The sequence below is a fragment of the Lactuca saligna genome, chromosome 9, assembly GCF_052625555.1.
Source record: "Lactuca saligna cultivar CGN05327 chromosome 9, ASM5262555v1, whole genome shotgun sequence".
NCBI classification, from domain to species: Eukaryota; Viridiplantae; Streptophyta; class Magnoliopsida; order Asterales; family Asteraceae; genus Lactuca; species Lactuca saligna.
This window is the reverse complement of record NC_136425.1, coordinates 125,716,519-125,741,119: the sequence shown is the minus strand read 5'-3', so window position 1 is coordinate 125,741,119 and position 24,601 is coordinate 125,716,519. Positions and strand designations below refer to the sequence as shown.

At 37.6% G+C, this 24,601-nt stretch overlaps 3 protein-coding genes across 3 annotated transcripts; all 3 read right to left on the bottom strand.

The window, feature by feature from the left end:
- Positions 1-20,531: 20,531 nt before the first annotated feature.
- On the bottom strand, positions 20,532-20,945 carry LOC145016692 (uncharacterized). The gene has a single exon (XM_078974939.1). It carries the CDS (start codon positions 20,943-20,945, stop codon positions 20,532-20,534), a length of 414 nt encoding a protein of 137 aa, XP_078831065.1.
- A 326-nt stretch (positions 20,946-21,271) lies between these two features.
- Positions 21,272-22,072, bottom strand: LOC145016691 (uncharacterized). The gene has a single exon (XM_078974938.1). It carries the CDS (start codon positions 22,070-22,072, stop codon positions 21,272-21,274), a length of 801 nt encoding a protein of 266 aa, XP_078831064.1.
- A 1,287-nt stretch (positions 22,073-23,359) lies between these two features.
- On the bottom strand, positions 23,360-23,773 carry LOC145016690 (uncharacterized). Its single transcript, XM_078974937.1, has one exon. The coding sequence runs from the start codon at positions 23,771-23,773 to the stop codon at positions 23,360-23,362; it is 414 nt and encodes a 137-aa protein (XP_078831063.1).
- Between the last annotated feature and the right edge of the window lie 828 nt (positions 23,774-24,601).

Genomic DNA, 24,601 nt, shown 5'->3' with positions numbered 1-24,601 from the left:
ACAAACATCTGTTTAGTTTTCAACGTCTGAAGTATGTCGTATTGGTATTTGTCCATCAGTATAGTTATAAGAATCCACAGGTGAAACAAGACTTGTTTACGTAATAATATACTTAACAAATAATCAACAGGGTTAGTACCTATGTGATGACTTAGTATGTACATTAGGGTAATACGAAATTAACATCCGACTTGTAGTGGGATGTGTGATTTCCGCCTCATTTCCTGTTCCTTGTTTGGTTGTGGGCTTAATGCAGAATCACCCGATCGACTGTTTGTTCGACCTAGATTTCTATAACTCGTATGTACTAAGTGATCACAAGAGGGTATTAACAACACTTTCAGGATACAGAACAACACGTTATCAACTAGTTTTATTTATGTAATAAGACTATTATACATTACTAGTGGTAGCTAGGGTTTTCAAACAGAACAATTCTCAAACAACATAAGTATGGTAGATACTTGTACACCACGATTTGGAACAAATAATTTCATAACATACACTTAGGGAAAATATAGGATTTTCCAGGGTAAATATCGGTATTTTACAAACAACTGGTTTATTATTGAACTAACAAACATTCATTATTAATTCCATGACTCCTTAGTTTATGCATCCATGTTATGTATGAATAATATCTGATAGACTGTGGAATGTGTGGTTTCCGCCTCATTCCATGTTCCTTGTTTGATTGTGGGTTGACTAGTGGAATGTGTGGCCTTCGCTTCATTTCTTGTTCCTTGTTTGGTTCTGGGATTGGGGCAAAACCACACAATCGATTGTTTGTTCGATCTGGATTGTATATGATTTTTATACACTAAGTACTCGCAAGAGGAACTAGTAAAAAATCATTTTTACTTAACATTCATTACATCATAATATATAAGCATTTCTGGAGAAACACAACGCACTTTTCGAAAGAACAAAGAAATTTTTTTAAAACAAAAAGCTTATTGTAACGCTCGTAGATTCGGGCTAGTCAATTTAGAGGTGACAGGGGTCGAAAATGATTTTTCAACAAAATATTATTTAGAATAAATAATCTTATCCAAGTTGTAGAATACATCACAAGGTTTCCGTACATATAAAGAGCGTCGAAATCGGAGTTATAACGAAGAAGTTATGACCCGTCGAAGTTTCGCGATGGAACCAGCATGACACCGCGAAGCGTAAATAGTGATTTTACGATGGAGGACTTTTTAGCCTTAGTGATCTAAACGAAATTTGTATAATATGTTAAACCGAGAAAATCCATAAAAAGAACGCCCAAATCTGACTTCGTATGAAGAAGTTATGATTTTTCTAAGATTCGGCTTAGTAGTGTACGGCCCAAAACTCGAATTTTAGTTCGAGCGGTTTTTGGCTTACATGAATTAAATGAGAGTTGAAGATCTCATTAATAGGAACTTAACAGTAAAAAGACAGATGAAAACAGAGTCCGTATGAAGGAGTTACGAATTCTTCGCGGTCATTTAACAGTCTAAACGTCTCGTACTGTTAAATTTAAGATCGGTCGAGAATTAGCCGACAGAGTCAAAATGAAAGTTGTAGATATTAGTTTTACCTACGCGTGGATATAAAGAACGTCAAAACCGGAGGTCGTATGTGAAAGTTACGGATTTTAGAAGTCGGAAGTGTGATATGCGAAAATGGGTGATGTGGCACAATCTTGACCATTGCTTTCTCCCCAAGTCTTGCCACTACATGGTGACATGTGACACTAAGTTCAGCCATTTTCACCCAATAAATAGAACCTCTCCCACCCTCATTTTCTTCATACCTTTCTCATTCTTTCTTCTCTTTACTCTCTCTCTCTAAAACCTCTCTCTAGCCCCGAAAAGCCTAGGGAACCTCCCTAGCACGAGGCGGAAGCCCCTAAGTGCTCGACGGCTCCGGGAAGAAGAGCTTTTCCGCACGGGAATGCTGCTCCAAGCAAAGCCTGGTTTTCTATAAAACCCGTTGTAAGTGAGCTACACCTCCGCTATTTTTAATATAGTTTTTATTTAATTATATTAACGTTATTAAGAACATATAATAAGTAATTGGGCTATTATTATGGGTTATATAAGTATTATTTAATGGTTATATAATAGTAATAATAGCTATACTATTAATTAGTCTCGGTGAATAATAGACTAAACTCTAGTGGTAATAATACTAGGTTTCGTCGAAGGAAATTTTTTTTTTCAAGAAGTGAAGCGTTGTCTGAGTTCGGAATCACCACCTTTTCAAGTGAGTGCATGGTCTCTTTCATCTTACACATAGATATGAAGTATTTATTATATAACTTACGTGTTGTGAGTGCATAGTTACTTTCATCTTACACATAGACATGAACTATTTTATATAAACTATGTGTTATGTGTGCATATTATCTGAATACTTGTTACATATATATATATATATATATATATATATATATATATATATATATATATATATGTTTTAAATGATTTGAACTGTATACGTATTTTAAATATACAAGTATGTTGGGTATGAGATGGGTAGATGAATGACGAGAGATAAAAGATGATGTGAGTAAACATTGGCTGCTATAGACTTAATGCCTAACAATTAATATCGGCAGCTATGGACTTAGTCCCTATTGGACAAACACCGGTAGCTATGCATTTAGTACCTGTTAAGAAATTGGTAGCTATGGACTTAGTACCTATTAGATAAACACTGGTAGCTATGGATTTAGTACCCGATGAATAGACTATAGCAGCTATGGAATTAGTGCTTTATGAACGAACATTGGCAGCTATGGATTTAGTGCCAGTCCTATAACCCTGGAAGTAAGGGACTTCGGAATAAACGAATGCAGAATAGATGACTCTTAGGATAAATCCTTAAGAGTAAAGAAGATAATGAGGATGGGTAATTGGGTTGATTGTTTGATGTTTAAACATAATAATTATATTATTGTGGGATGAAAACCCTATGTACTCACCAGGTTTCCCAACCTGACCCACTCAGTTTATTTAGATCACATGTGTTGATATGAAGTCACATTACACTGAGGGATTAAAGAGTTGTGGATCACTAGTGTAAATAAATGTAAGTTATGTTTATGCTTATGTTCCTGTATTGACGATGACATCCCAAATGTTTTAAAATGAATAAAATATGTTTCTTCGAAATTTTTTTAATAACGTATTTATCGTGTTTTTCTAGGAACGAATTCCGCAACATTTTTATTAAAAGAAGAACTCTGATTTTTATAAAGCATAAAAAAAGCGGTCTTTTCTGGCCGTGAAAATGGGGATGTCACAGTTGGTATCAGAGCATTAGTTTAAGCGAACTGGGAATATGGATTTATTTCTAGACTTAAACTTAGAATGCTAAGCGATGATTGTGAGGTGTGAGCACTAGCTTAGTTTAGGAATGATGCCTAAATTGCTTTTATGTGCTAAATGATTTGTTATGCTATAGTTTGATCGGATCTATGGTCTGTTGCCGACCGGATCTGGAAACCTTATGTGTTTAGGATTCTAAATGTACGAATAAGATATTAGAACTAGCATATAAATGTTTCGGAGTGATAAGGATGTTTTAAACGTCAATCCTAAATAAAGATCTAGATTCACCTTATTCGGTGTATAGATCAAGATGGAAAGGACCCGTAGTGGAAATGTAAATGCAAATGGAAATAGGAACCAACCCCCTCAACCCCTAGTGGTTCAGCAAATACCTGTTGTAGAAGAAGTTGCACCTGAGCCAATCACCATGGATGGAGTTCATGCCATGATTCGGGCTATGGTAGCTGAACAAAGGGAAGAAATGAGACAGATGTTCCACAAAAATAGGGACGAACCTACCATACATGTTGAGCCGACCGAGCCAATTCCCGAACAATCTGAGGAAAGGGAACTACAGCCGCCAGGCGAGTCAAGTGGGGACTTAAGGCGAACGAAGGGAAGGCCCGGAGGGGAGAAACAACAAGGATGGGCGAATGTACAAGAATTTCGTGGGTGCGAAACCACCGAGTCTCTCAGGAAACCCGAAGCCGGTTGAGATTACAGATTGGATCTCCGAGATGGAGATGGTGTTTGAGAGTTGCGACTGTAGCGAGAAACAGAAAACCGTCTTCGCTGTAAGACAACTAAAAACTGGAGTCTTGAGCTGGTGGAAGCTATTGGCAGATACGATGCCACGAGGAGAAGCCTTACGGATGTCATGGGAAGAGTTCTTGGAACAGTTGAAAATGCAGTACTGCTTGGAGATAGATATGATAGACCTAAACAACGAGTTTTAGAACCTGAAGAAAGGGAAGATGAGTGTTGATGAGTATGCCACCGCATTCACCGAGAGGATGAAGCTATTCCCCTACTTGGTGCCTATTGAACTCTCCAAGATTGATAGGTTTGCTAACAGATTAGCCACAGACTTTGGCCCAATGGTCAAAATGGCAACTACCTTGAAAACAGTTGTTAGGGCAGCTAAGAACGTAGAGGCCCAGATAAGAGAAAAGGGTTTAGAAAAAGATAAGGTAGGAGATAAGTAGAAGTTTGAAGGACCTTCAAGGTCCAACAAGGAAACCAAATTCTCAAAGCATGGAGGAGGAAATGGAGGTGAAGCGAGATGGTGTGATAAGTGCAAGAAGAAGCATTGTGGGAAGTGCAATGAAGAAGTGACTTGTTACAAGTGTGGAAGGACTGATCACTATTCCAAGGATTGCACACATAATGATAAAGTATGCTACGAATGTGGAGGCAAGGGGCACATGTTCAGAGACTTCCCGAGGAAAAATAAAGCAGCAAGACCAGAAACGCCACCAAGGCCAAGGGCAGTCCACATGATCCTCGACGAAGCGGAAAACAACGCGAGAAACCAAGGATAAGGAATCTATACCCGAAGATCGAGTTACGAGGTAGCCTAATAGATAAAACCACATGATGTAGTTTCTTAGAGGCATAGTCTACGGTGAACTTGAACACCAATGTAATAGTTTTGAGAAATAATAAAGCCCTTGTTTTGTTATCTGATGTGTTAAACTGTTATGTGATTTTTCCTGTATGGTGACTTGGAAAACTGCGAGACAATACTTGGGACGAGTATGAGTAGGTGTGAAAGGTAGTATTTGGATATACCACTAGAAGCACATGACTGACGCTTGGATCAGGGAAAGTCACAAGGTTACCAAGAAGCCAATAATTGAGTCTGTTTTATTCAAGCATGTAGTTACCATCGTTTCAGTAATGGCTAAGAAGATTGTTGTTATTCTGACCCTATTGGTCATATCAAATTGAGTCCGAATACGAAGAGTATGTTACGTGGTTCAGAGAACCAAGTTCGATGTAGCATCTAACGTAAACCAAAATATTCAAATGAAAGATAACCAAGGCGATCAGTAGAAGTATCGCGATGATTGTTAAAGAAGTTGGTAGCTAGAAATGCTACATTTTAAAATGTGATTGTATCACATTAGAACATGAAGGAAGGTATACTTTGTTTTGGAGTTTGACTCTAAGAGACATAAGTCTAAAGCGTTGCAACATACGATGATAGGTCATTAGAATATGACACATAGATCCATAGTAGTAATAAAAGAACTTATCTCAAGTTCGTATCCAGTAAGGATCGAGATTGTGACTTGAAGGTCATAATTTGGAGTCTAGCCTAAGGTAGAGAGCAGGTGCACGATCGAGTATCGCTTACAGTCAATGACTCTAAGAGATAGACTTGAAGGAATATAGAAGTTACAATTATTACCTAGGATGAAGAGATGACATACGGAGTCATTATATGAGCCCTGTTTCGTTGATGATTCCGGGACGTAATCATCCCAAGGAGGAGATAATTGTAACGCCCGTAGATCCGGGCTAGTCAATTTAGAGGTAATAGGGGTCGAAAATGACTTTTCTACAAAATATTATTTAGAATAAATAATCTTAACCAAGTTGTAGAATACGTCACAAGGTTTCCGTACAAATAAAGAGCGTCGAAATTGGAGTTATAACGAAGAAGTTATGACCCGTCGAAGTTTGGCGACGGAACCGGCATGACACCGGGAAGCGTAAATAGTGATTTTACGATGGAGGACTTTTTAGCCTTAGCGATCTAAACAAAATTCGTATAATATGTTAAACCGAGAAAATCCATAAAAAGAACACCCAAATCTAACTTCGTATGAAGAAGTTATGATTTTTCTAAGATTCAGCTTAGTAGTGCACGACCCGAAACTCGAATTTTAATTTGAGCAGTTTTTGGCTTACGTGACTTAAATGAGAGTTGAAGATCTCATTAATAGGAACTTAACAGTAAAAAGACAGACGAAAACAGAGTCCGTATGAAGGAGTTAAGAATGCTTCGCGGTCATTTAACAGTCTAAACGCCTCGTACTGTTAAATTTAAGATCGGTCGAGAATTAGCCGACAGAGTCAAAATGAAAGTTGTAGATATTATTTTTTCCTACGTGTGGATATAAAGAACGTCAAAAACGGAGGTCTTATGTGAAAATTACGAATTTTAGAAGTCGGAAGTGTGATGTGCGAAAATGGGTGATGTGGCACAATCTTGGCCATTGCTTTCTCCCCAAGTCTTGCCACTACATGGTGACATGTGACACTAAGTTCAGCCATTTTCACCCTATAAATAGAACCTCTCCCACCATCATTTTCTTTACACCTTTCTCATTCTTTCTTCTCTTTACTCTATCTCTCTCTCTTTCTAGAACCTCTCTCTAGCCCCGAAAAGCCTAGAGAACCTCCCTAGCACGAGGTGGAAGCCCCTAAGTGCTCGACGGCTCCGAGAAGAAGAGCTTTTTTGCACGGGAATGCTGCTCCAAGCAAAGCCTAGTTTACTATAAAACCCGCTGTAAGTGAGCTACGCCTAGGCTATTTTTAATATAGTTTTTATTTAATTATATTAACGTTATTAAGAACGTATAATAAGTAATTGGGCTATTATTATGGGTTATATAAGTATTATTTAACGGTTATATAATAGTAATAATAGCTATACTATTAATTAGTCTCGGTGAATAATAGACTAAACTCTTGTGGTAATAATACTAGGTTTCGTCGAAGGAATTTTTTTTTTCAAGAAGTGAAGCGTTGTCTAAGTTCGGAATCACCACCTTTTCAAGTGAGTGCATGGTCTCTTTCATCTTACACATAGATATGAAGTATTTATTATATAATTAACGTGTTGTGAGTGCATAGTTACTTTCATCTTACACATAGATATGAAGTATTTTATATAAACTACATGCTATGTGTGCATATTATCTGAATACTTGTTGTCTATGTTGGATGAACGCTTTTTTTATACATGTTTTAAATGATTTGAACTGTAGACGTATTTTAAATATACATGTATGTTGGGTATGAGATGGGTAGATGAATGACGAGAGATAAAAGATGATGTGAGTAAACATTGACAGCTATAGACTTAGTGCCTAACAAATAACATCGGCAGCTATGGACTTAGTGCCTATTGGACAAACACCGGTAGCTATGGATTTAGTACCTGTTAAGAAGTTGGTAGCTATAGAATTAGTACCTATTAGATAAGAACAGGTAGCTATGGATTTAGTACCCGATGAATAGACTATAGCAGCTATGGAATTAGTGCTTTATGAACGAACATTGGCAACTATGGATTTAGTGCCAGTCCTATAACCCTGGAAGTAAGGGACTTCGGAATAAACAAATGCAGAATAGATGACTCTTAGGATAAATCCTTAAGAGTAAAGAAGATAATGGCGATGGGTAATTGGGTTGATTGTTTGATTGTTTAAATATAATAATTATATTATTATGGGTTGAAAACCCTATGTACTCACCAGGTTTCCCAACTTGACCCACTCAGTTTATTTATATCACAGGTGTTGATATGAAGTCACATTACACTGAGAGATTAAAGAGATGTAGATCACTAGTGTAAATAAATGTAAGTTCTGTTTATGCTTATGTTCCTGTATTGACGATGACATCCCAAACATTCTAAAATGAATAAAATATGTTTCTTCGAAAATGTTTTAATAACGTATTTATCGTGTTTTTCTTGGAATGAATTCCGCAACATTTTTATTAAAAGAAGAACTTTGATTTTTATATAGCATAATCAAAATCGATCTTTTCTGGCCGTGAAAATGGGGATGTCACACTTATGAACTCACCAGCTTTATGCTGATACTCTTTCAAAACCTACTTGTATTCTCAGGACACTAATAGACAGGTACATGCACCGGATTCTAGAAGATGGAGCATAGTAGCTTCAAGACAAAACTTGTCATTTACTTTTGGTGTCAAACACGTATGATTCAAATGCAATGTAAACATATTAATATTAATACAATGGTTGTTGTTGCTTTGATTACTATTATTCAATTGTTGTGAAACTACACATGACGTCCTCCGCTCTCGAACGTTTCCACTGTTTCGGTTTCAGGGTGTGACATCCTATCAAGGATCAAGGGTTTTCATTGTAACCCACTTGTGTCACTTTGATTATCATTTCTTATTTGATTTACCACGAACATCACAGCCTCTCATAGAATTTGGTTAGATTCTACATAGTTGATTTTTGAGCAAAACAATTTGGCTCCCACTGTGGGGCCGTGGTGTTCAAAACCTTTCAGAAAATCATGTCTACACAACCAACCATATCTTCCTCCTCCATTCCTACCATTTCTGCCAATAATCTTCCACCACATCCATCTGTAGGTCCCCAAAAGACTTTCGATGCAATGAAGAAAAGCATTCCTCCAATTGTTACTCAAGGATCCCAGGATCTTCCTGTAGCAATCTCCTACAACAAGCTATTTGCTATGATGATGTGATTGGAATGACAAGTGACCCAACATCAGGAGGACAACATGATAATACTCAAGGAAATAAAGAGAATGAGGGCGAAGATCCATAAACCCCAAAGAGCAGCACCCTCGATCTTGCAACCTAAGATCCTGGACTTTGACAATAAAGGATCCTCTGGAATCTACCGGGAGATAGGATCCTCGATACCGACATCCGCTCTCACTTGGGGTGCAGCTCCCAATGAGCGAGCTCATGTGACTTAGGATCCCAATGAAATCTTCGTTATGCCAAACGCAAAGGATCCTGGTAACTTCATGAATAATAATGCTTTGTACACTAACTCTATGGACCTTGATACACATTTAACCTCGATCATCGCTAAGGAGCTTTAGTAATTAAGACGAATGATCTCAACCAGGACTGGAGTGGTCCAACCTATACTAGAAGTATCCCTTACATGCCACATGATCTCAAGATTTGTTCCCGCAATATCTGATACTGAAGTCCCAAAGCGCTTCCAAATGCCCAACATGAAGCCTTATGATCGGACCATGGACCCTAAGGAGCATTTGGCACAATATAAAGAAAGAATGGAGATGATCACCATTCCCATACACTTGAATGAAGCTTACTTGTGAAAGGGTTTTGGTTCGACCCTCACAAGATCAACCTTAAAATGGCTTCTTAACATTCCTCCTTACTCCATTACTTCATTCACTCACTTAGTTAATTTGTTTAACAATCAATTTTCTTGTATCAGAACATTCGAAAAGATCACTAGTGATCTTTATCGAGTGGTTCGGGATCCTAAGGAATCCCTTAGGAATTTTGTGAACAGGTTTAGCAGGCAAGTTCTGAGTATCCCCAACATTGATATGGTGACTATAGTTGAAGCCTTTAAAATGGGCTTAAAAAGGACTCTAATTTCCACGAAGATCTTGTAATGACCCCATGTAAGAGAATGGATGAGGTCCAAAGCATCTCATTAAGAATCATAAGGCTCGAAGAAGACAATGAGATCCAAAAAAGGACCAACCCACCAAGCTCGTACAATCACCCCAACATGAATGATGACTCACCAACACAAAGATCATACAAGTCTAAACTATATTACAAACATGATCATCATAGGGTTAATGCCCTTGAAGATGAAGGAGAGGAAGAAGAATTTCCAAAGATTATTGACTATTGCTTGTCTGTGGATATTTAAGGTAAAACATTTGTTATGCATGATCTTGGCGACAAAGCAAGATGGCCAATGAATGTAGAAAAACCACCACTTGGAAAGAAAAATCCAAATGGTATGCATACCATCAAGACTTTGGTCACATCGCCGAGGATTTCATAGCTCTTAGGAAGGAGATCCGCTACCTCTTAGGTAAAGGATACCTCAAAGAAATCCTTGGAAGAAGAAAGGAAAGATCCAAAGAGAAAGATCATAATACCTAAAATATCCTCGATAAGCCAGGATCCCCTCCTGCTGACATTAAGGTAATCAATGTGATCTCTAGAGGATCTGACATTTGTGTTACCTCTTATTTTGCAGTAAAAAGGCAGGCCAAGGTGTCAAAAAAGGCCATTGAAGAATACGCTAATCACAAATGAGAAGGAGATCAACTTCAATGAAGCAGATAGACAAAGCATCCAGGATCCTCACTACAACAGATTGGTGATCACTCTTTACATCGTCCACCATTTTGTTAGAAGGATCCGTGTCAACGGAGGATCCTCAGTTAACATTATACTCTTGGATACTTTAAAAAGAATGAAAATCCCAAAGTCTGAAATAATCAAAAGATCCTCAATATTAATAGGATTCAATGGCGAAGCAAAACATATAGTCGATGAAATAAAGCTACCTATCTACATTGAAGGGGTAAACTCTATGCAACGTTTTTGTGTAATATATACATTATCCTCTTATAATGTTATACTAGGTAGACCATGGATACACGAAATGAAGGCAATCCCAATGACATATCATCAATGTGTGAAGATGCCTACCCCATGGGTGACAATCAAGATCACATGTAATCAACAAGAGTCAAAAGAGTTCTACAAGATCTCGATGGAATCTTCACCAATACCACGAAAAGCATAGCAATTAATTCAGGGGGTATAAGATGTTCTAGGAATAAGAGAGCAAGATGTAAAGGATGTGCACCTGAACCTTGAGGATCCTGATGCCAAAGTTCTCATAGGATCCTCAATACCAGAACTATCAACCAATAACTAAATAAAGTTCCTCAGAGCTAGAAGCAATACATTTGCATGGAAGCATGAGGACATGATAGGTATAAAAAAAAATATAATAACCCATAAACTTAATATTGATCCTTATTTCAGACCAATACACAAAAAAAAGAAGGAAGTTCCCACCAGAGAGAAACAAAATTATACAAGAAGAAGTGGAAAAACTTCTTACAACATGAATGATAAAGGAAGTGAAGTTCCCAAGGAGGCTAGCCAACATGTTCGTAGTACAAAAGAAAAATGGAAAATGGAGAGTATATGTGGATTATAGAAATCTCAACAAGGGTTGTCCCAATGATCCTTTTCTTCTACCACACATAGACTCCATGATAGATGCCACAACTGGTCATGACTTACTAACATTCATAGATTTATCAATAGGATTCCAACAAATCCAAATGGAACCATACACGAAATGAAGGCAATCCCAATGACATATCATCAATGTGTGAAGATGCCTACCCCATGGGTGACAACAAAGATCACATGTATTCAACAAGAATCAAAAGAGTTCTACAAGATCTCGATGGAATCTTCACCAATACCACGAAAAGCATAGCAATTAATTCAGGGGGTATAAGATGTTCTAGGAATAAGAGAGCAAGATGTAAAGGATGTGCACCTGAACCTTGAGGATCCCGATGCCAAAGTTCTCATAGGATCCTCAATACCAGAACTATCAACCAATAACTAAATAAAGTTCCTCAGAGCTAGAAGCAATACATTTTCATGGAAGCATGAGGACATGATAGGTATAAAAAAAAATATAATAACCCATAAACTTAATATTGATCCTTATTTCAGACCAATACACAAAAAAAGAAGGAAGTTCCCACCAGAGAGAAACAAAATTATACAAGAAGAAGTGGAAAAACTTCTTACAACATGAATGATAAAGGAAGTGAAGTTCCCAAGGAGGCTAGCCAACATGGTCGTAGTACAAAAGAAATATGGAAAATGGAGAGTATATGTAGATTATAGAAATCTCAACAAGGGTTGTCCTAATGATCCTTTCCTTCTACCACACATATACTCCATGATAGATGCCACAACTGGTCATGACTTACTAACATTCATAGATTTATCAATAGGATTCCAACAAATCCAAATGGAACCATATGACTAAGAGGATAAAACATTCATAACCTCAACAAATATATCTTGTTATACTGTCTTCTTATTTGATCTTAAAAATGCAGGTGCAACATATAAAAGGCTAGTCAACAGGATGTTTAAGAGAAACTAAGGGAGACCATTCAAGTCTACATTGATGAAATGGTGCTTAAGCCGAAGAAAGTTGAAGACCATCTCAAGGATCTTGAAGAATCCTTCGACATATTGGACGAGTATAACACGAAGCTGAACCCCTCGAAGTGTCACTTTGAAATGAGATTAGGCAAGTTCCTTGGGTACATGGTGACCAAAAGAGTAATTAAAGCAAGTGTCGAGCAAATCAAAGCAATCATTGATAAGATCCCCATCCTCGACAAAGGATATTCTAAGACTAACAGGAAGTGTGGTAGCCTTAAACAGGTTCATATCAAGATCCTCAAAAAAGATGCAAACCTTTCTACAACATCTTGAAGAAAAATAAAAGGTTCGAGTGGATTAAGGAGCACAAAGATGCTTTCTATGAAATTGAGAGATACCTAAGTTCAACCCCTATATTGGGAAAACCATTAGATGGTGAACCACTTCTTCTCAACCTTTTAGTGTCCTCAAACGCGGTGAGTGCAGTCTTAGCTCAGGATCTTAATGGGGACCAACATCCCATCTACTAGGTAAGTAAAAGTCTCTTCGATCCTTAGACTAGGTACTCTCACCTTGAAAATCTTATACTTGCACTAGTAACTGCTTCCACAAAATTAAGACACTACTTTGAAACACATCCTATAAATGTAATAACTAATTTTCCTATTAAGAATGCTATGAGAAAACTATAAATGTTAGGAAGGATGGCAAAGTGGTCCATAAAGCGAAGCCCATACAACATCAAGTATGAGCCAATATCTACGATAAAGTCTAAAGCACTAGTAGATTTTATGGCGGACTTTAGTAATGATCTACAAGCTAAAGTAGAGATATAAATTAAATGACTTCTAAAAGAAGAAAACTAGGGAAGATGGAAACTCTTCATAAATGGAGCATCAAACCAAAGAGGAACTGGACTAGGGATCTTACTAAAGTTGCCACAAGGGGACATCCTACCTAGGAAGTCAGTTATGAGTTCGATGCAACCATTAACGAGGTTGAATATGACACACTAATCATGGGACTACAGCTAGCCTAGGATATTCAGTTATATGTCTACTCCTTATTAATAACTAACTATTTTAATGGATCCTGTGCAGTAAAAGGAGAAAGTCGAGCACCATATCTCCAGATCCTCAAAAATTTAGTCTTTGAATTCGAAACATTTAGCCTAACTAGGTTCCCATAGAAGACAATGTTGAAGCAGATGCGTTAGCAAATCTAGGATCTTCTCTTAGGATCCCACTAGAAACCAAGATCCCGATAATCTAGATGATCCCAACAATTGAGGATCCTACCAAAAGACTAAAGGATCCCGACAATGACGAGGTCACAATCAACATCGATATAATCAAAGATCCTGATCCTCAACTTCATCATTAGGATCCAAGCATCAAGGATCCTTCCCCAACCTCAAGATCCTGGATTCAACCCATTGTGTAGTATCTCCAAAATGGTACCACCCTGAAGGAAGAAAAAAGTTACAAGTCATCCAAAATGAGGGTCTCACATTTTTTAATGATCTAAGGTAAGCTATACATGAAATCCATGGTAGGTCCATACCTTATATGTCTATAAGATCACGAGGCTGAGGAAGTCCTAAAAAACATACATGATGGAGATTATGGTAAATATACTGGGGGCAAATCCTTGTTCTCCAAGGTGTTGAGGATGAGATACCATTGGCCAACCATGAAGAAAGATTCCTTATTGTATGCTCAAAGATGTGATGCTTGTCAAAGACATAACAACAGCCTACACAGACCAACAAAACCTTTACATCCTATCATCTCCCCTTGGCTATTCATGAAGTGGAGATGGATACAATAGGAAAATTACCTAAGGCACCAGGAGGAGAAGTCTTCATGTTTGTAATGCTAGACTATTTCACGAAGTAGATCGAGGCTGAGTCTTTTGTTCAAGTAAGAGATAAGGAGGTGGTGTCGTTTATCAAATGTAATATCCTGACCAGGATTGGGATCCCTGCCAAAATTATGTGACAATGGATCCCAATTCATAAACAAGAGGACTAGGGACATTCACACAAGTTAGAGAATCAAAATGATAATGTCCACCCTTGTGCACCCTCAAGCCAACGGTCAAGAATAATCTAGCAACAAAATCATTGTTAATAACTTACAAGGCTAGATGAAAAGAAAGGAAGACGGGTAGAAGAACCTCTTTTCATCCCATGGGAACATAGGAACACTTCCAAAGTGGCCACATGCCAAACTCCATACTCTTTGGTGTTCAAAGAAGAAATGATGATCTCAACTGAAGTGGTGATCCCAATGGCAAGATATCTATTTCAAGATCAAGATAACAAGTATAGGATCCTAGCCTAGGATCTTGATATTATCGATGAACTCAGGGATCTTGCTAAGATCCGCATCGCTGCCGATCAACAAAGGATTACCAAAGCATACCACAAGAATATCAAAGTCAAAAGATTCCAGATTGGAGACTTGTTCTTAAGGAAAGCATTTCAAAATACCATGGATCCTAGTGTAGGTAAATTGGCACCTAAATGGGAAGGATCATATCTCATAGATGCTGAAGCAGGAAATAGGGAATATTGGCTAGCTACCCTCGATGGAAATCTCTTGACAAGATCCTGGAATGCTATACATCTTAAAGCTTATTTCATGTAAGTGAGATTAGTCATTTTCCAAAAAACTCAAGGTACACATACTCTTTACCTTTTACCCTTTATTTTCATTATTATTATTATTATTTACTCTCTCGAAAGCCATCACTAACTTATGCACCGAAGGGGTGTTAGCCAAGCTATCGCGCACCCCAAGCTAATGTTTGCTATGCGTAGGAACATAAGTATCTTGATACACAAGGATCCTGACATACGAGGATCCCGAAACTCGAAGATTAAAGGATCTTGATACTTAAGGATCCTGACACTTAAGAGTCCAATAGCTACAATATTCTATGATTCTTACAGATTACAATATGCAAGTTTCCTAGTAACTATGAATAGAGACTGGTCGTCTCTCCTACGAATAAGGGTACTTAATCATCTATAAGGTTTAAAGAGTTAGTGACATTTTTCATATTAGTTAATGTTTCTAAACATTTTTTGGACGCACGATATCAAACTATGGGATGTGAATAAGGGAATCATTTCACGTTGTAATGACTTGGCAACCCTCTTATTTCTGAACATAAGTTAAGATCCTAAACTTTGAATCTAAGGTTAATAACATTAACATGTTATCTCATGTTGGGATCTTCCCCATAAAACATATAAGGTTTATAGCATTGACATGTTATCTCAAGTTGGGTTCTTCCACATAAAATTTCCCGAGGTTTATAACATTGACATGTTATCTTAAGTTGGGTTCTTCCACATAAAATATCCTGAGGTTTATAACATTGACATGTTATCTCAAGTTGGGATTCACCCTAGTAATTTACTAAGGTTTACATTAACGTGTTACTTTGAATTAGGATTTTTCCCTAGTGATTTGTTAAATGTTATGGCATTAGCATATTGTCTAAAGTCGGATAACCCCCAGAAAATATGCAAGACTTGCAATATTACCATATTAAAAAAATAGGATTCTTCTTAGTAGTTTTCCATGTCAAAATTATTTCCAACTGATTCCTAAGGAGGGATCCTCCACAAAGCTCACTATTTTACGGGTAATTAAGAGTCCTACCTGATGTACTTCTAGATAAGCGATCCTTCTACGCGGAAGCTTCAGGATCGCACCAAGGGAACCGTAACTTCAGGATCTAGACGGAAGCTTTAGGATCTATCCTTATCCTAAAAATTTTCTTATGATTATTTATTTCTAAGGAACCTAACCAACCCAGGATCCTAAAATATTAGGCTAACTGATGTAGATCCTAAGATTTCTTGCAAGGCCTTACTTTTTCAGGATCTTAGTTATTAATAATCTTACTGCTACACAAATTATCCACGCAAGCCAAATGTAAAAAAGGATATAAAACAACCATAACATTAAAACTGTTGTACAACAACTCTACAAAAACAAATTTCTTTATTGTCTTAACAAAAACCATTTAAATATTTTTATCTAAACAGGGATAAATCGAGGACTGGTTATCAACACCAGAACCTTCTCCCCTTCACCCGCCTTCTTCCGCTGCCCTTCAGGATCCCGATGGGTACTAACAGGCTTACCAGTTAGTTTTGCTAAAGCTTCATGCCAGCCAACCAACTTCCAGGATCACACATTGGCTACGTCCTCTGCGAGTTTGATATTTTCCTTCTAAACGTCTACAACAGCATTGGCCTTCACATATGCAATCACCACTTTATTGGAACTGGAAAGTTAACTTCCAGCAATTACAAGTTATGAAGATTCGAGATCAGCGTATGTTTGAGATGAAGATGATGTCTGCAGTGAAGATGAATCTGAGATGTTGTGATAATCTGATATCAAGTGTTTGTTTCAACTTTTATTATTTCTTGTCTTTTGTATGATGTAACGTATCATAGGACTAAGATTTTGGTATATGTTGGATAATCAATTGTTAGAAGCTGTTTATTATCCAGTCCTTAAAACGTGTTGTAGTTTGTGCGATGTACCTCCTTTTGTTATATAAGGAGTGTTCTAAATGACAAGAACACACAAATTGTTTCTCCTAAGATAGAAAATATACCTCTTAACTCCTTTTCACATTTCTCTCAAGTAAAAACTCTTTACAAAATTATTCTTGTTCATTTATTGTCTTTACTCTGATTATACTCATAAGTCTCTTCATTTAATACTTGTGTACTTTTTGAATCTTTACTTCAAGTCTCGACTTAGATTACTAAACTTGACTAGAACATCAATTAAGAGCATTCATCAATCTTTAAGATTAAATCAAGGTTTGATTTTTCAAACCTTGTCCTTGTGGATTGATTCTAGTACTCATAATTGGTATAAGAGTTTGAGTGGCTGTCCTTTGAATCCATAAGAACATATTATAGTTGATTGAAAATTACCATGGTATTTTGATCATTTCTGTGTTCAAGATATAGTTCTTTTATATATCTCTCTTTTACTCTAATATGTTAGATTCAATGGCTACTATTAATTCTCAAAAAATGCATTCAATGCAAATAGAAAATAGTGCCGGTTGCCCTTCTCTTGCCCCATTGCTAGTTGTTGAAGAGTATGATCACTGGAAAGTTAGAATGGAAAGGTTCTTATGTGGAAAAGAAAAATGTGAAGCTATCTGGAGATCCGTTAAAGAAGGTCCACTTGTTCCTTTGAGACTAACTGTGAGAGATGCCACTGAAACTCTCATGGGACAAGATGAAAAACATCAAACACCCCTTACTGCTGATGATATCAAAAAGTTGCATGCAGATCAAGTTGCTTTTTATGAATGGTGTTTGGTGTCCCTCCTTCTCTCTTTGAGCACATCAAGTTGTGGAAATTTGCTAAAGAGATTTGGGACACTCTTCAAGACCTATTTGAGAGATCTAGAAAACATGAAAGATATGCGTTTGACTTCGGTTGTCAATGAGTTCGATACTTTCACCATAACTCCCAGTGAATTAGTTTCCTCTGACTCCAACAAATACCGAATTGTCGTCAACAATATGGCAGCTCATGGGAATGTCCAAACTCCTCTAGAGTACAATCTCAAGTTCATTAACAGTCTCAGAAAGGGATGGGGAAATGTGAAATCTTGTCTTCAGAGTGATGGATCTCTGAAGAAGCTAAAGCTCTTCCAACTATTTGATTAGCTTCAAGGTCATGAATCAAATGTTGCACAAACCCTAAGAGAACTCTCAGGAGGTACTCTAGCTCTTGTTAGTTGCTATGGTTTTGGTAAAAAAAACTACACAAGTAGTAATCAACCAAATTGAATGAGAGGCTGTGATGTTCAGATTGTGTAATAGCGAGTATTAAAAGAAAAATGACATGATGGTTTACAAGGAAAGCCCTTGATCCTTACTAGGATCTCCGACATAAAAACTTGGGAGGTGATAATGATCACCTGCCTTCATGATTTTATTGATATAAAGTAAAGATTACAATGATTTATTATTAAAAATTAACATAGAATTTCGTAGAGTAAGCATAAAACTAAAGAACAATGTCTTGTGTGCGGATTACATGTGTCAATTTATAGTCTAATCTAGCCAACAAGATGTCTGATATTTTTGGGATCCTCTATGACCAATTTCATGAATGTTATTTAACCAAGTATTCTGGGTCTTTAGCATAGTTGAGATGATTCTTCGTTGAGAATTGGTCTTCCCTTGATTACTTCAGCACACGTATTAGTTATAGACAAAATGTGACTGTTATAAATATTGATAAAAATAATAACAGTATTTAACCGGGATCCTAATGTTGCTGAGGATCCTGGATATTTGAGGACCCTAGATATAGTAAGGATCCTGGTCCCAACAATTTCCCCCAAGTTATTCCTGAAAATATATGGGTTAATTCCATATATATTAAAGGAATAACTTAAAGTAAATAGATAACAAGGCTTTGAGTTTAATTTTTGAGGTATAAGTATTTTCTTTATTGAGATAATCGATAAATGGTCATATCATCTCCATCATCTATTTCTAGATACAAATGAAGGATTTCAGTAACTCCTCTTTTTACTCTTTCAAGTCGCCATCATCTCGTTGTGAAGGTAATCCTTTTTCCCTTTCATTCGTTCTCCCATTATTTTGATTTTGATTGTCATGGATAAGAAAATTAACCGTTCTCGAGCCAGCATTGTTATTCCTTTTGAGAATGATTTTAACGATCAAGGAATATTAAGCTACAATGAGGTTTGTTCTTTTGACAATAAAGACATGGAATCATTGAAAGCCATTGGGGCTTTCCCTTATGATGTGGTTTTTCATCCTTTTGAGGCTTCCATTCAACTTGATTTTGTGTTGCCAACATGGGTTTATTTTCCTGAATACCCATTCACTCTAGGTTTAACCTATCCTTTTACTGATATTGTTTGTGATTTCTTTCTATGTACCCAAGTCTCCTATATCCAAACTATGTTTGTGGTTTGAAGGATCCTCTTTTGGATTGATCACCTCTTTTGGATTGATCGCCTGAATCAGTCCAAAAATATGGACATTGGATTACTTGAGTTGCCCTCTATCTATGATCTTTCCACTTATGGTTCCTCTCATTTCCTATTAAGATTTAAGACAAATAAACCCCACCTCATTCTGAAATCTAAATAAAAGGATAGTGCTTGGAAAGAAAAAAATTTCTTCGTGAGGCGCGATTCGATTCCTTAAGGGGACTCACTGCCAAGATCATGGGTTAAAAAGGGTAGGAAAAAAATTTAGATATCAAGGATCCTGAAATTTACTTCCCTTATTTTGTTTGGTTTGAGGCATCGTTTAGGTTTGAGGAGCTAATTCCTACCGCTGGTGATTCTAAGGACAAGATATCTAAATTCCTCACACTTCCTGCAGTGGAGAGGTCGTTTAGGCTTGAATATTCCAGTCTTCAAGAGGGTTCCTCCATTACTACTTCTATGGCCACTGGTAACATTATTTTTATTGGATATTTCTTTTCATAGGATGTAGATTTGATAGGGATTTCTGGTAGGTTCTAAGACTACCTGGTCCAAGGCCTACTTTGGTTTGGCAGATCTTGAAGATGATATGACCATTGGCTCAATCAAAGCTAAATAGGAAAAATGTGCCATTCTCCCTCCTCCTAAGAGATCTCATATCGATCTTACGGTTAAGGATTTAGGATCCCAAAAACGAAAGATTTCTGAGGCATTAAATTTCAGCTTAGAGAACCTCAGCATCGAGACGCTCTCCGAAAGCTATATTTATTTTCTAAAGCTGTAAGAATAGGATCTATTCATATTAATTTATCATACCTATTGTTCTCCATGCTGATATTTGTGTTTCCTCTAGATCTTCGCTTATATTTCTCATGTTAGCAACGACCTTAGGGCCGGTGCTGATAAAACCGAGATTGTTTTGAAAGATCAAGAGAAGACATGGAGGATCACCAACAAAGATCTTCTCCAAAGGGTGGAGTTATTGAGCAATAAAAAAGTTGAAAAGGAAGAAGAGCATCCGATGGATCTCAAGGAGGTTATTGCTGATGCCAAGACAAGCACTGCAATAGCTATGCTGCAGGCCAAGATCAAGCTGGCTAAGGATCTGGAAAATGCAATTACTTGGGACGTGGAGTGATGGCATGAGGTGTTGGCTAAGCTAATTGATAAGCGTGTTGGGATCACTACTTCATTAGGAATTACTGCTTCTATCCTAAACACCAAGGAATAGGGGGTCTAACCTTTGGCCACTTTGGAATTGGTTCTATCTGCCATCCTCCCTTCCTTTTTTTCCATCCTTTTCTTCAATTTCTTGACTATGATTTTATTGTTGGATTTCGCTTGACCATTAGTTTGGGGATCAATAAGAGTGGACATTATCATTTTGATCCCCCAGCTAGTGCAAAAGTCTCTTGTTCTTTTGGTAATAAATTGGGATCCATTGTTGCATATGATATCAGCCGGGATCCTGAACTTGGTTAACATATTTTGTATAATGGATGATACTACCTCTTTGTCTCTTACCTGGACAAAAGCTTCAGCTTCGATCCATTTGGAGAAGTAATCAGTCATCACCAACATGAAGACTTTTCCTCCTGGGGCTACTGGCAATTTTCCTACAATATCCATTCCCATTTCATGAATGGCCATGGGGAGATAATAGGATGTAGAGGTTCTGCCGGTTGGTGCAGGATGTTGTTGTGTCTTTGGCAAGCATCAAATTTTTGGGCATGTAGAAAGGAGTCTTTCTTCATCGTTGGCCAGTAGTATGCTGTTCTCAATATTTTGGAGCATAAGGATCTGCCTCCGGTGTGATTACCACAATCCCTTTGTGTATACCCTTTAAGACTTTCGCATCCTCAGGATCCTCCAAGCATCTTAGGTATGGACCTGGCATAGCTTTTTTGTAAATTTTACCTTGGATTAACACGAATATTGAGACTCTCGTCCTGAATGCTCTTCACTTTTTTCTCCTGTCAAAGTTGTACCATTTTGGAGATATTCCATATTTGGGTCCATGATTGCTGACTTCTTTGAGGACCATGTTCGTCGGGATCTCTTCGAGGAAGGATCCTTAGGTTAGGATCTTCAATAGTTGCTATGCTTGTCAGACGCTTAGGATCCCCTGACTTGTTGGATAGGGTTTCTATGGTTGGGGTTATTATGTGAGTTATAGGAATCTTCGTTTCTGGTGGGATGCTAAGTGAGGATCCTAAATTGGCTTGTGCATCTCCTTCTATGTTTTCCTCTCTGGGAGCTTGGGTTAGGCTAAAGTTTTTGAAATTAGAAGCTATTTTTTTGAGGATCTCTAGGTATAATGCTAAATTTTCACCTTTCAGTGTATAAGATCCATTGCAGTGATTGGTTAGTAACAAAGAATCAACAAATACCTGAAGATCCTTGATTTGAAGATCCTTAGCTAAATGTAGTCTCATTATGAGTGCTTCGTATTCTGCTTCATTGTTGGTAGTGTTGAATTCACAACTAAATGCCTGGGGTATGATGTTCCCTTGAGGCAACTTTAGTATGATCCCAATGCCTATTCCTTTCTGATTTGAAGCTCCATCTGTGAGCAATGTCCATCTTCCTAGGTGTTCATCTTCTAGGAGTCGTTTAACTTCCATGTCTACTCTATTTTGTAGATCATCACTAAAGTCATCCACAAAGTCCGCTAATGCTTTTAATTTTATGGCAGATCTTGGTTCGCATCTGATTTGAAATGAGCTTAACTCTACCGACGATTTTTTCATCCTTCCTGATATTTTTTGCTTTCTCATGACATTCTTGATAGGATAGTTTGTTTTTACATGTATAGTGTGTGTTTCAAAGTATTGTTTTAATTTGGTTGAAGCTGTTACTAAGGCAAGAATTATTTTTTCGTGATGAGAGTACGTGGTTTCAGTCTCCATGAGACTTTTACTTACATAGTAGATAGGATGTTTCTCCCTGTTAAGATCCTTGACCGAATGATGCTTACCGCATTTCAGGATACTGAGAGGCAGAGAATAAGTGGTTCTCCATCTATAGGTTTCACTAGTAGCAGAGCAGAGCTTAGATATGTGTTGACTTCCTGTAAGGCTTTTTTGTGTTCCTCCTTCCACTCAAATTTCTTATTCTTTTTCAAGATATCATAAAAGGCCTTGCACCTTTCCTAGGATCTTTAAATGAACCTGTTGAGTGTTGCTACTCTTGGGGTTAGCCTCTGGATGTCCTTTGTTGAAGACGGGGATCTTAGTTCCATGATTGCCTTTATTTGTTAGGGGCTTGCTTCCTCCATTACTACTTCTATGGCCAATGGTAACATTATTTTTATTGGATATTTCTTTTCATAGGATGTAGATTTGATAGGGATTTCTGGTAGGTTCTAAGACGACCTGGTCCAAGGCCTACTTTGGTTTGGTAGATCTTGAAGATGATATGACCATTGGCTCAATCAAAGCTAAATAGGAAAAATGTGCCATTCTCCCTCCTCCGAAGAGATCTCATATCGATCTTACGGTTAAGGATTTAGGATCCCAAAAACGAAAGATTTCTGAGGCATTAAATTTCAGCTTAGAGAACCTCAGCATCGAGACGCTCTCCGGAAGCTATCTTTATTTTCTAAAGTTGTAAGAATAGGATCTATTCATATTAATTTATCATACCTATTGTTCTCCATGCTGATATTTGTGTTTCCTCTAGATCTTCGCTTATATTTCTCATGTTAGCAACGACCTTAGGGCCGGTGCTGATAAAACCGAGATTGTTTTGAAAGATCAAGAGAAGACATGGAGGATCACCAACAAAGATCTTCTCCAAAGGGTGGAGTTATTGAGCAATAAAAAAGTTGAAAAGGAAGAAGAGCATCCGATGGATCTCAAGGAGGTTATTGCTGATGCCAAGACAAGCACTGCAATAGCTATGCTGCAGGCCAAGATCAAGCTGGCTAAGGATCTGGAAAATGCAATTACTTGGGACGTGGAGTGATGGCATGAGGTGTTGGCTAAGCTAATTGATAAGCGTGTTGGGATCACTACTTCATTAGGAATTACTGCTTCTATCCTAAACACCAAGGAATAGGGGGTCTAACCTTTGGCCACTTTGGAATTGGTTCTATCTGCCATCCTCCCTTCCTTTTTTTCCATCCTTTTCTTCAATTTCTTGACTATGATTTTATTGTTGGATTTCGCTTGACCATTAGTTTGGGGATCAATAAGAGTGGACATTATCATTTTGATCCCCCAGCTAGTGCAAAAGTCTCTTGTTCTTTTGGTAATAAATTGGGATCCATTGTTGCATATGATATCAGCCGGGATCCTGAACTTGGTTAACATATTTTGTATAATGGATGATACTACCTCTTTGTCTCTTACCTGGACAAAAGCTTCAGCTTCGATCCATTTGGAGAAGTAATCAGTCATCACCAACATGAAGACTTTTCCTCCTGGGGCTACTGGCAATTTTCCTACAATATCCATTCCCATTTCATGAATGGCCATGGGGAGATAATAGGATGTAGAGGTTCTGCCGGTTGGTGCAGGATGTTGTTGTGTCTTTGGCAAGCATCAAATTTTTGGGCATGTAGAAAGGAGTCTTTCTTCATCGTTGGCCAGTAGTATGCTGTTCTCAATATTTTGGAGCATAAGGATCTGCCTCCGGTGTGATTACCACAATCCCTTTGTGTATACCCTTTAAGACTTTCGCATCCTCAGGATCCTCCAAGCATCTTAGGTATGGACCTGGCATAGCTTTTTTGTAAATTTTACCTTGGATTAACACGAATATTGAGACTCTCGTCCTGAATGCTCTTCACTTTTTTCTCCTGTCAGAGTTGTACCATTTTGGAGATATTCCATATTTGGGTCCATGATTGCTGACTTCTTTGAGGACCATGTTCGTCGGGATCTCTTCGAGGAAGGATCCTTAGGTTAGGATCTTCAATAGTTGCTATGCTTGTCAGACGCTTAGGATCCCCTGACTTGTTAGATAGGGTTTCTATGGTTGGGGTTATTATGTGAGTTATAGGAATCTTCGTTTCTGGTGGGATGCTAAGTGAGGATCCTAAATTGGCTTGTGCATCTCCTTCTATGTTTTCCTCTCTGGGAGCTTGGGTTAGGCTAAAGTTTTTGAAATTAGAAGCTATTTTTTTGAGGATCTCTAGGTATAATGCTAAATTTTCACCTTTCAGTGTATAAGATCCATTGCAGTGATTGGTTAGTAACAAAGAATCAACAAATACCTGAAGATCCTTGATTTGAAGATCCTTAGCTAAATGTAGTCCCATTATGAGTGCTTCGTATTCTGCTTCATTGTTGGTAGTGTTGAAT

Coding starts and splice junctions, on each gene's coding strand:
- LOC145016692 (XM_078974939.1), bottom strand. CDS start 20,945: ATGGCCATTCATGAAATGGGAATGGATATTGTAGGAAAATTGCCAGTA.
- LOC145016691 (XM_078974938.1), bottom strand. CDS start 22,072: ATGAGAAAGCAAAAAATATCAGGAAGGATGAAAAAATCGTCGGTAGAG.
- LOC145016690 (XM_078974937.1), bottom strand. CDS start 23,773: ATGGCCATTCATGAAATGGGAATGGATATTGTAGGAAAATTGCCAGTA.